Source organism: Melanostigma gelatinosum, assembly GCF_949748355.1.
Source record: "Melanostigma gelatinosum genome assembly, chromosome: 2".
Classification (NCBI taxonomy): domain Eukaryota; kingdom Metazoa; phylum Chordata; class Actinopteri; order Perciformes; family Zoarcidae; genus Melanostigma; species Melanostigma gelatinosum.
The window spans coordinates 33476982-33488230 of NC_136635.1; the positions used below are offsets into that span (position 1 = coordinate 33476982).

The following is an 11249-nucleotide window of genomic DNA, read 5'->3' on the forward strand; positions in this document are numbered from 1 at the left end:
CATATTGTTTTAAGTAAAATAAAGGTTGTCTCTCTCTCTGTCTCTGTCTCTGTCTGTCTCTCTCTCTCTCTCTCTCTCTCTCTCTCTCTCTCTCTCTCTCTCTCTCTCTCTCTCTGTCTCTCTGTCTCGATATATCTGTCTTCATGTAAACTTGTTGCTTTAACAGTAAAATGTTTCATGCTAAATATCACTCTGAGGTTAAAGCTAAAGCTCCAATAAGAAAACCCGAAATAAACCATGTTTGTCCCTCAGCGACCACCGTAGTTATAGTAAAACAAACATGGCGTCCGACAGCGACGAGGATTTCGTGAGTTACGGGACTCCTCTGGAGCCTCTGGAAGAAGGTACAGTTAATGTTATTATATTACTATTAAAAGATATATAATCCGCTCGTTTTACGACTGTTTCATGGTGCGAGAAATGAACCTAAATGGTCACTTTAGGATGCTAAGCTAACGAGCGAACAACAAGCTCTGAGTTATTAGCTCATTAGCTTAGCATCCTTGCTTATAACCAGACTTCATTCATGAATATATATATTATCTGTTTGTGGTAGACGAGCCGCTGAAGAAGCCCGTCCCGCTCCACGAGCAGACGGTGAAGGACGAGAAGGGCCGGTACCAGAGGTTCCACGGGGCGTTCACTGGAGGCTTCTCAGCCGGTTATTTCAACTCTGTGGGCACCAAAGAAGGTCAGTGATGCTGCTGCAGACGGTCCACTCTGGGTCCTGGACCAGGAGCAGGATCCGAATCAGGACCTGTAGTGTGTCTCCTGGTTCTTCAGACCTGCTGGAAGCTTGTTTACATTTATGGTGACATGATCATTGAGAAGAGAACTTCCCTCTGAACTTATGAGAATATATACATTTTATTGAACATCACCATATTTATATACATTTTATTACACATCACAATATTTATATACATTTTATTAAACATCACTATATTTATATACATTTTATTAAACATCACAATATTTATATACATTTTATTAAACATCACAATATTTATATACATTTTATTAAACATCACAATATGTATATACATTTTATTAAACATCACTATATTTATATACATTATATTAAACATCACAATATTTATATACATTTTATTAAACATCACAATATTTATATACATTTTATTAAACATCACAATATTTATATACGTTTTAGTGAACATCACCATATTTATATACATTTTATTAAACATCACAATATGTATAGAAGTTTTATTAAACATCACAATATTTATAGAAGTTTTATTAAACATCACAATATTTATATACATTTTATTAAACATCACCATATTTATATACATTTTATTAAACATCACTATATTTATATACATTTTACTAAACATCACAATATTTATCTACATTTTATTAAACATCACTATATTTATATACGTTTTATTAAACATCACGATATTTATATACATTTTATGAAACATCACTATATTTATATACATTTTACTAAACATCACAATATTTATATACATTTTACTAAACATCACTATATTTATATACATTTTACTAAACATCACTATATTTATATACATTTTACTAAACATCACTATATTTATATACATTTGACTAAACATCACTATATTTATATACATTTTACTAAACATCACTATATTTATATACATTTTACTAAACATCACTATATTTATCTACATTTTACTAAACATCACCATATTTATATACATTTTACTAAACATCACTATATTTATATACATTTTACTAAACATCACTATATTTATATACATTTTACTAAACATCACTATATTTATATACATTTTACTAAACATCACTATATTTATATACATTTTACTAAACATCACTATATTTATATACATTTTACTAAACATCACTATATTTATATACATTTTACTAAACATCACTATATTTATATACATTTTACTAAACATCACTATATTTATATACATTTTATTAAACATCACTATATTTATATACATTTTATTAAACATCACAATATTTATATACATTTTACTAAACATCACTATATTTATATACATTTTATTAAACATCACAATATTTATATACATTTGACGAAACATCACAATATTTATATACATTTTATAACTACACTTGTTGTTGTTGTCGTCTGTAGGCTGGGCCCCGTCAACCTTTGTGTCTTCACGGCAGCAGAAAGCTGAGAAGCATCATGCCCGACCAGAAGACTTCATGGACGAGGAGGTGACGAGTTACACTGACAAACAGCTCTGTTGATGCAGGTCCAGGGCCCCGTTCCTCGTACGTGGCTAACTGAGTTAGCCGGATCATTTTCAAGATAAGATTACAGAAGTCAGGCTTTTCGGTTCCACAAAGCAAGTTCGGCAAAATCACCATGGCAACACATCCATAAGCTTGAACCTGCTCCAGCGCAGGCTAACTGAAGGTAGCTGGATAAGCTGCCACTCCCCCGGAAAACATGGCCGCTCCCGTCACATACGGTAGTCTGATGCGCTTGCGCATATACTGGGGGTTATACGGGAGTTGATGAAATGCATGTAAAGTGAGACACACGTGATCCTTAAAAGCAGCGGAGCAAACTAAGAAGCCTCTGTTGCATTAATGTGCAGCTCCCTTCCTCAGAGATCCACTGATGAAGGAGGATATTAGTTAGATGAGCGTTTTATAGGGAGAGACTTCTTCCACATCGCCAAGATCCGTCATCACATCACGATGACTTCCTGTACGAGCGCTGTCCATTCTGCCCACAAGGAATCATTTCTTTCCAGAGCTTCTGGAGCAGACATTGAACACCACACTGCCTGTCCCACAGACTGGATGCAGCCTTGAGCTGTTGTGCGAGTGCTGCGTTGTTGTAGTGTCGGCGATGCGGAGAACATGGGGAAAGCCGCTGCATGCCGCGCTGTTGGTCAAGTTGATTTGGCGCTTAATAAACTTACGGATGTGTTCATCACGTCACCATGGCACATATTGTGCTGACTCAGCATTCTGAGTCATGTGTGTGTGCTTAGTGTGTACTTGCTCTCATGTCCTCTTGATGGCTGGTTGCATACATGAGGTTAAAGCACTCATAATGATATGAGTGTTATTAGTACAGCAGCACATCATTACTGTAGAACATGATGAAGGTGGATCATGATGAGAACACAGAGAATCACACACTATTGATCTTCACTGCTTCAGTTGATTGAATGTCTGATGATGAATAACACACACACACACACTGATCCGCCCACACACACACATTCACACTGCTAGTTCTACATGTGATCTACACACACATGTACACACACACATACAGTACATGATGCATGAGGCATACAGCACATATGTCCTCATGTTAATGAGTGTCATTGGATCCTCGTTGGGCTTGTTTTTATTATTATTCTGAAGAGTTGAGATCATTATTGTCGCTGTAGATCTCATTGGATGATGCATCATGAAGTCTACTGCCAGCAGCACATAAAGACATGTCATGTGATTGGTTGGGCTGATGAGGCATTAAAATGAGCCGCTTCATTTCCAACACTGACGCATTGAACGTGTCTGATGTGTTGCCGTGCTTCTTGTCTGGTCCTCTCAGCGGTGCCGCTGTTATATTTTGCTGTGATTTCGGTCTTGACTTCCTCACATGCGTTCATGATCATCTCCTGCTCGTCAGCGGAGAACAAAGAGGCTCTTTCTGTGACTTTATTTCACATTGGACTGTTAGAACATCATGGTTTGGGTGATCCACGCTTCCCCCTTTAGAAGTAGGACGGGCACGCGCAATCATCCTGACACCGAGATAGCCTGACATCAATCATCGGGTTAATTTAGGCTGCTAATAGGACATTTGATCGACTTAGTTGAACCACGTACGAGGAACGGGGCCCTGAGGGATTGACTGTTGTTGTTGTTGTTGTTGTTGTTGTCAGGACCTCGGTGAGCACGGCATCGCTCCCTCAGAGATCAGCACCAGACAGGAGTTCACCTCCAGTCGCAGAGACGCCATCAGAGAAAAGGCGAAAGCCGTCAACGCTCAGTCAGCAACGATACCTGGAGACACTCTGCTGGAGGAGCTGATCGCGCCGACCAGGTAACATGTCACACCTGTTACCCGCGTTACTATCTGATCAACGCAGTAAATGAATCTGTCCTGAGGTGCGTTTGTTTCGTCCCTCAGGTCGTCCATCGGGGTGGAGCTTCTGAAGAGGATGGGATGGAAGGAGGGTCAGGGTGTCGGACCTCGTGTGAAGAGGAAAGCTGGTCGACAGCAGACGGGTACGTCTGAGGGTTCTGGAGCGTGAACGGGGAAAGTGGGGAAGGCTTGCGCACGTAACAAGGTGGTCACTCCGTCGGCTGTCCCACCTGCGAGGATTAGGTTCCTCTTGGAGGTGTCACAACAATTCCTTCGGCTTTTTATGTCACCCGAAGCTGAGTCGTTAGGATTTCGGAATTGTTGTCTTTCTGAGAGTCTTGTACGGCTACGCCCTCGGCGCTCTCGGTAGGATGGAACCCGAACACCCAGTATGAGTAGTTGTGTAGAACGTCTGTACTTTGCTATTGCCTATTGTGAGCTTCTCACCATTTATGACTAACACTGTCTTCACCAGGGTACTCGCCTTTAAGCTGCTCCGGTAGTCAGTCGTCACATCTTATCACACGGTTAACGGACAGGGGAAGAGGGTTGCATTGTTCTCTAGAACAAGAGTACTTTGTTTGGTTTCGGCCACTTACCGTGGTTTTATTAAAGTTAAACAGTCACATACAACAACATTTCAACATTTCAATTCAATGAAACAGTCTCAGTGCCACAAGAACAAACACTCCGACTGTAATAGGGTTTCTATTCAGTTTTCGCTGATTTGCTTTAGAAATCTAGTCCAGTTTATGCTCTGGATGGTCTCCTCTCTCGCTCTCTCTCTGTCTCTCTCTCGCTCTCTCTCTGTCTCTCTCTCGCTCTCTCTCTCGCTCTCTCTCTGTCTCTCTCTCGCTCTCTCTCTGTCTCTCTCTCGCTCTCTCTCTGTCTCTCTCTCGCTCTCTCTCTGTCTCTCTCTCGCTCTCTCTCTGTCTCTCTCTCGCTCTCTCTCTGTCTCTCTCTCGCTCTCTCTCTGTCTCTCTCTCGCTCTCTCTCTGTCTCTCTGTCTCTCTCTCGCTCTCTCTCGCTCTCTCTCTCGCTCTCTCTCTGTCTCTCTCTCGCTCTCTCTCTGTCTCTCTCTCGCTCTCTCTCTGTCTCTCTCTCGCTCTCTCTCTGTCTCTCTCTCGCTCTCTGTCTCTCTCTCTGTCTCGCTCTCTCTCTGTCTCTCTCTTGCTCTCTCTCTCTCTGTCTCTCTGTCTCTCTCTCGCTCTCTCTCTGTCTCTCTCTCGCTCTCTCTCTGTCTCTCTCTCGCTCTCTGTCTCTCTCTCTGTCTCTCTCGCTCTCTCTCTGTCTCTCTCTTGCTCTCTCTCTCTCTGTCTCTCTGTCTCTCTCTCGCTCTCTCTCTGTCTCTCTCTCGCTCTCTCTCTGTCTCTCTCTCGCTCTCTCTCTGTCTCTCTCTGTCTCTCTCTTGCTCTCTCTCTGTCTCTCTCTTGCTCTCTCTCTCTCTGTCTCTCTGTCTCTCTCTCGCTCTCTCTCTGTCTCTCTCTCGCTCTCTCTCTGTCTCTGTCTCTCTCTCTCTGTCTCTCTCTCTGTCTCTCTCTCTGTCTCTCTCTCTCGCTCTCTCTCTGTCTCTGTCTCTCTCTCGCTCTCTCTCTCTCTCTGTCTCTCTCTCTCTGTCTCTCTGTCTCTGTCTCTCTCTGTCTCTGTCTCTCTCTCTGTCTCTCTCTCTGTCTCTCTCTCTCTCTGTCTCTCTCTCTGTCTCTCTCTCTGTCTCTCTCTCTCTGTCTCTCTCCTCCTTCAGGTTCATGCGTCGCTCACATGAGTCCTCCTGCTTTTAGGGCTGAAACAGAATGTAACTGGTTTGATCCTGTTCAGAAGAGGAAGGATTGCGTAAGTCTTGAGTGACTATCTTGTATAAGGCGTCTATGCAGTTTATATGGTTAATCACGTCCATCAAACAATAAAACGGTTCATATGTTTCATAGTTATACTTTTACGCTTCCATACTTTCACGTCCAGTTTACAATAAACAGCAATAAACATACAGACAGATACATAAAAAAACAGACACAAACAATAACAGTACGGAGGCCTAGCAATGCCTTACAAAGAGACAGCTGTACCAATGTCTCCACAGCTGGACTGGTAGCGTGTGGTGCTAAACCTTATGTTGGTTAAAACAAGTATGATCCCATTTACAGAGTCATTCAGTCGACAGATGAATTTGTACATGAGATTTCTTAAAACTGTTTGGAAAGTGTTGACTCGTGCAGCCACAAACATTTCACTGGCACTACTCCATCTTTGTCTCTTTAAAAGTATTCTCATGGCGTCATTGTACGCTACTTGAAGTCTCTGTGAACTCTTTGTTCTGTAGTTTGACCACAAGTGTGCAGTAGAGTGGAGTACAATATGCTCTGAACAGAGACATCTTCACTCCATCTGTACACACACCAGACTAACGTGAGACTGTTTGTTGTGCAGACATCATACCACATTGCCTGGAAATGTCGTTATCATCAGACATGTGTTCTGTTAAAAAATTACCAAGATATTTGACTTCACTACAAACACCAAGATTATTGTCAGACAATTTGAAGTCAGGGAAGTTGAGACATTTGTCCTCTTTAGTTCTACAGATCAGGACAGCACTCTTACTGGCGTTGTGTTTGATGTCATGTTCCACACCGTACACAGTACATATAGTGAGGAGCTGCTGAAGACCAGCGCTAGAGGGACTAAAGATCACCAGATCATCTGCAGACATGATGTGATTAACCAGAGTATTACCCATCATGCACCAGGATTACTGGCTTTCAGTTGCTTGGACAGATCATCAATATACAGATTAAACAGAACTTGTCTGACACCATTGCAAACCCCGAATGGGGCTGAGACACTTTTACCCCATTTTACTCTCATACTCTGGTGCGCATACCAGTAAGCCAGAATTCTCACTGTGTATGTGGGGACTCCTCTTTGGCTCAGTTTAAAAAATAACTTACTGTGATTAACACGATCAAAAGCTTTGGAGGCATCAATAAAACACATAAGAAGTGATGAGTTTTGACCTCTGTATTTGTTTGCAGTTTCCTTTAAGGCATATAAACACAAGTCAGTGCCATGTTTGGCTTTGAAGCCCAACTGGTTATCTGTGGAGGTGATGAAGTCCTGTATTCTGTCCAGCAGAATTCTTTCTAGGACTTTTGACAGGACGCTGGCCAAAGCAATGGGCCTGTAATTCTCTAGGCTACATACTTTACCAGCTTTGTTTTTAATGACTGGCACTGAGAGAACAGACAGCATTGAGTCTGGTAACAAGCCGTGAATCATGAAGCCAGTAAAACAAACAGCGAGGAGAGGAGCTAACCTCGGACTAGTATCTTTAAGGTGTTCAGCAGTAATATGGTCTAAGCCACTTGCTTTGCCTTCAGACAGTTTGTTGATAGCTTGGTGCAGCTCATATGATGTAATTACCATTCACTCATTACTCTCAGAACTGTCCACGCTGTACAAATCACTTTTGATGCAGTTCAATAAGGTGCTATAATGCTGTCGCCATAACTCAGCAATGTTGTCTGTTCCTGAGATTCCATCTATAGTGCATGGTAAAGATGTTTTACAGTTAAGAGCTCTCACTTCTTTCCATAAATCAACTAGGTTGTTGCTTAGCAGCTTCTTGGCCATGGAGTCAGCCCTCATGGCTTGATCATTCTTGCAGATGAAGCGAATGGCATACTTATATCTTGCATTGGTGAGCTTCTTGTACTCAAGCACTGGTCCTTGTCTGGGTCTACCAGCTAGAGCTCATGATTTGAAGGCTTCACAGGCTTCAGCACGATACTCAGCTACATACTCGTTCCAGCCAGGTTTGATGTTATGGGTCTTATTATGATGCTTGTAGTAGGGCTTGCTGTCTTTATACAGAGCACTTACTATATCATTGTACATGAAGCAGAGATCTCTCCTATGCACCACATCCTTACAGTTAACGTCAGTACACACAGCTGCATCTCTAGCTGATGAATATGACTGAAGGACTGGTCTGTACGAGCAGAATACACTAAGACGTCCTCTTCAGTGAGAGTTGACCAGTCAAGTTTTTCTGTGTTGACACTATTTCCATTTCTAGATAGCGCCGGCAGATGTTCAACATTTATCGACATAGCAAAAGGTATATGATCAGTTGTTGCTGCGCCATAAAGAATGCCCATACATCCCAATGAAGCATGAGCATCAGCTGTACCAATACAATGGTCCAGCCATGATGTAGTGTGCAGGCCTCACTAATGTATGTATAGCTATCTGTAGGCAAAAGCACTTCGCTTGATAATATAAAATAATTGTCTTTACAAAACTGAGCCATGTGCTTGGCAAACACTGAGCTTGTGTCTGAGATATCTGCATTCATATCCCCAATAACATAAACACTAGAAGAAGTATTGTCTTGAATGAAGGAATTGATGAAGGCAAGCCTATTTAGATATTCATCCTCATTGTGATTGCACTCATAGGGTGTATAAACATTTAGGATAGTGAATTCCTGATCATCATGAGTAAACTGTATTGCAACACACCAGTCAACACCAAGCCTGACCACATTTATCAAAGAGTCAAGCTTCTTATTCCAGAGAATAGCCACACCCCCTGGAATCCTTCCTCTGACTATTCCCATGCCAAAGTCAGTTGTAGACTCCCCAGCACCATGAAAGTTATCATTAAAAGAGTTGAGTTTTTCCAAGTCTTGCTTCGGTAAGAATGTCTCTTGTAAACATAGTATGTCACAATTCTCCAAAAGGTTGTCAACAACCATGCGGCGAGCTTTATCCCCAACGCTCTGCCCACACGCAGGCCACGACAGTTGTACGACAAAACCCGGATCTACATTTAGCAAAGCAAGTGAGTGCCCACAGCACACGCGCCGGCCGTCGGCCTTTTTTCACGACCTGACTCCATTTTGGGGAGCGTGACACCAAACAATCGGAACCTCCCGCAGGCAAACTTATTCCCCCCACAGCAAGTGCATGGTTAGAGCCGATAACTCCGCCCTGCGGGGCTCAAAATAGCGCCGGACAAATGCCCCTTCTGGCCAGAACTCCGGAATGTACATTTCCTCAAACTCATTGCATTCAGCAGATACTTTGAATGAGCTGAATCTTCTGTGGACAGTGTCGATCTTTAGACAGTTGACCTCCCGGCTGAGTTTTTCCTTAAGATACGCAGATAATGTTTCAGCGTCGAGATCTGGTGAGAACCTGGTAGCAAAGACACTCACCAGCTTTGTCTTGACCGTTTTGATGCTGCCCACAGCTCCGGTCCCAACAACAGGCTTAACGTTGCCGGGTCTCTCTTTCCGCCCGGGGGCGACGGTACGCGATCCCGACTGAGCAGCAGCGCTCCCCGGAACACGCGCCGGCCGTCGGCCTTTTTTCACGACCTGACTCCATTTTGGGGAGCGTGACACCAAACAATCGGAACCTCCCGCAGCCATCTCCTCGTCCAGATCGCAGGGTCCCGCCTCATCCCGTTCTCCGGCATCAACGTCCGAGTCCTTCGCCAGCGTAGCCCCGAGCCCTGCATCGTGAGAGCCAGTGGTCCCAGCCTACACGCACACAGTGCCTCCATCCAGCGCCGCTGAAGCACCTGTGCCACCGCCCGAAGTCAGGTCAGTGGGACGCTCCAGTGCACACAGTCGGCGATCGATTTCCACAGTGATGGCACGAAAATCCTCGCCTACATCAGCCTGGAGCTGCATCGACTTCTTCATTGAGCAGACCTCAGTGTACAGCTGCTCCATTTTCCCAAGTAGACTCGAGACGTCCGAGTTGGAAAACGTCACCGGAGGCAATTCATCCAGGAAATGAGAGACAAATCTGGGAGTGTTCTCCCCGCACTCATTCAATACTTTAAGGCAACTCTTAATGTTGTTTATGTCTTTCTGTGCCCCTTTATGGGAAACGTACCGCTGTGTAGTTTGGCAGAGTTCAAACTAAACTTTTTTCGAGGACTCTATCCACTCGGAGTCAAACGTGTTCGCAGCCAGCAGGACAATCCCGTCCTGACTTAATGTCTTCATTTTCACGGCGAGAAAGTGAAGCAGCTCATCCTCAACAATAACTTTGCCGTCAACAGTTTTATAAATCTCAGGTTTCATTCGAGACCGTTTAAAAGCAGGAGCGACCGAGCCTCGATGTGTATCGTCCGCCATCTTGGAAAACATTGATGTCATCTCACTGATGCTCAGGATGAGTTCTACACAGATTCACATTTCATATTTGAACTTGTTTTCATCTGTAAGGTCTCTCTTCTTTCTCTACAGACAGAAGAAGTCGACTGTACGGATCTGTGCTGCCCCCTGCTGGATCAGAGGACTCACAGGGGGTGAGACAGCTGGAGGACAGACGCATTCAGACAGACAGACAATTATTATTATGTTTGTTATTTCGTCCATAACTTCTTCAAACGTCTACTAACGGTCCTAAATGTTAAACTAATGTTGTCCTCTTCATCCAGTCTGTCAAACAGTAACATCAGTAACAACAATAAATAATATTTATAATCATAATAGATATTTAGATTAATTCGATGTAACATCTTCATCCTTTTAATCAGGATGATGATGATGATGATGAGTTCGCTCCAGAGGACGTGATGTTTGCTCCAAAGGATGTGACTCCGGTGGACTTCAACCCCAGGCTGGGGGTCCAGGGTCTGGGGTACCGCGGTCTGGACCCAGGTCTGGCTCTGATGGGCCGCGGAGCCCCCGAACACCTGGACCTGTTCAGACCTCAGTCCGAGACCAGGAGCCGTCTGTTCGGAGACAAGAGAGGCTCCAGGAGAGGAGGCGTGGCCGGACAGGTTGGGAGCTCTGCCCACTACAACCAGGTTCTATTAGCAGAGACTCACTGACTCTGACGATGATGTCACCTTTCACCTGCAGGCGTTTGGGGTGGGGGCCCTAGAGGATGATGATGACGAAGAGGTCTACCACAGAGACTCCATGTCCAGATACGACACGGTGCTGGGAGGGGAGGAGCCTGGAGACGGACTGTTCGGCTGGACGGCTCCGCAGCAGTATACCAAGAAAAGAGGTAAAACTGGGGGGTCCAGGGAGGTCCAGGAGAGTGCCCCTAGTGGACACCAGGAGCATAACATGTATTATTTTATGTTGACAGACAAAAGCAAAGATGCATCT

At 43.7% G+C, this 11249-nt stretch overlaps 1 protein-coding gene across 3 annotated transcripts in view; it reads left to right on the forward strand.

The window, feature by feature from the left end:
- Positions 1–258: 258 nt before the first annotated feature.
- gpatch1 (G patch domain containing 1) overlaps positions 259–11249 on the forward strand; it is a 20520-nt gene continuing 9529 nt past the window's right edge. For all 3 annotated transcript variants that reach the window (XM_079284966.1, XM_079284967.1, XM_079284968.1), the window contains exons 1-9: positions 259–344; positions 557–691; positions 2132–2217; positions 3912–4072; positions 4160–4257; positions 10374–10435; positions 10667–10912; positions 10995–11145; positions 11230–11249. The exon at positions 11230–11249 is cut by the window's right edge and continues 60 nt beyond it. In XM_079284966.1, the coding sequence (XP_079141092.1) occupies positions 281–344; positions 557–691; positions 2132–2217; positions 3912–4072; positions 4160–4257; positions 10374–10435; positions 10667–10912; positions 10995–11145; positions 11230–11249 (1023 nt within the window). In that variant the 5' untranslated portion in view covers positions 259–280. The remainder of the gene's footprint in view (positions 345–556; positions 692–2131; positions 2218–3911; positions 4073–4159; positions 4258–10373; positions 10436–10666; positions 10913–10994; positions 11146–11229) is intronic.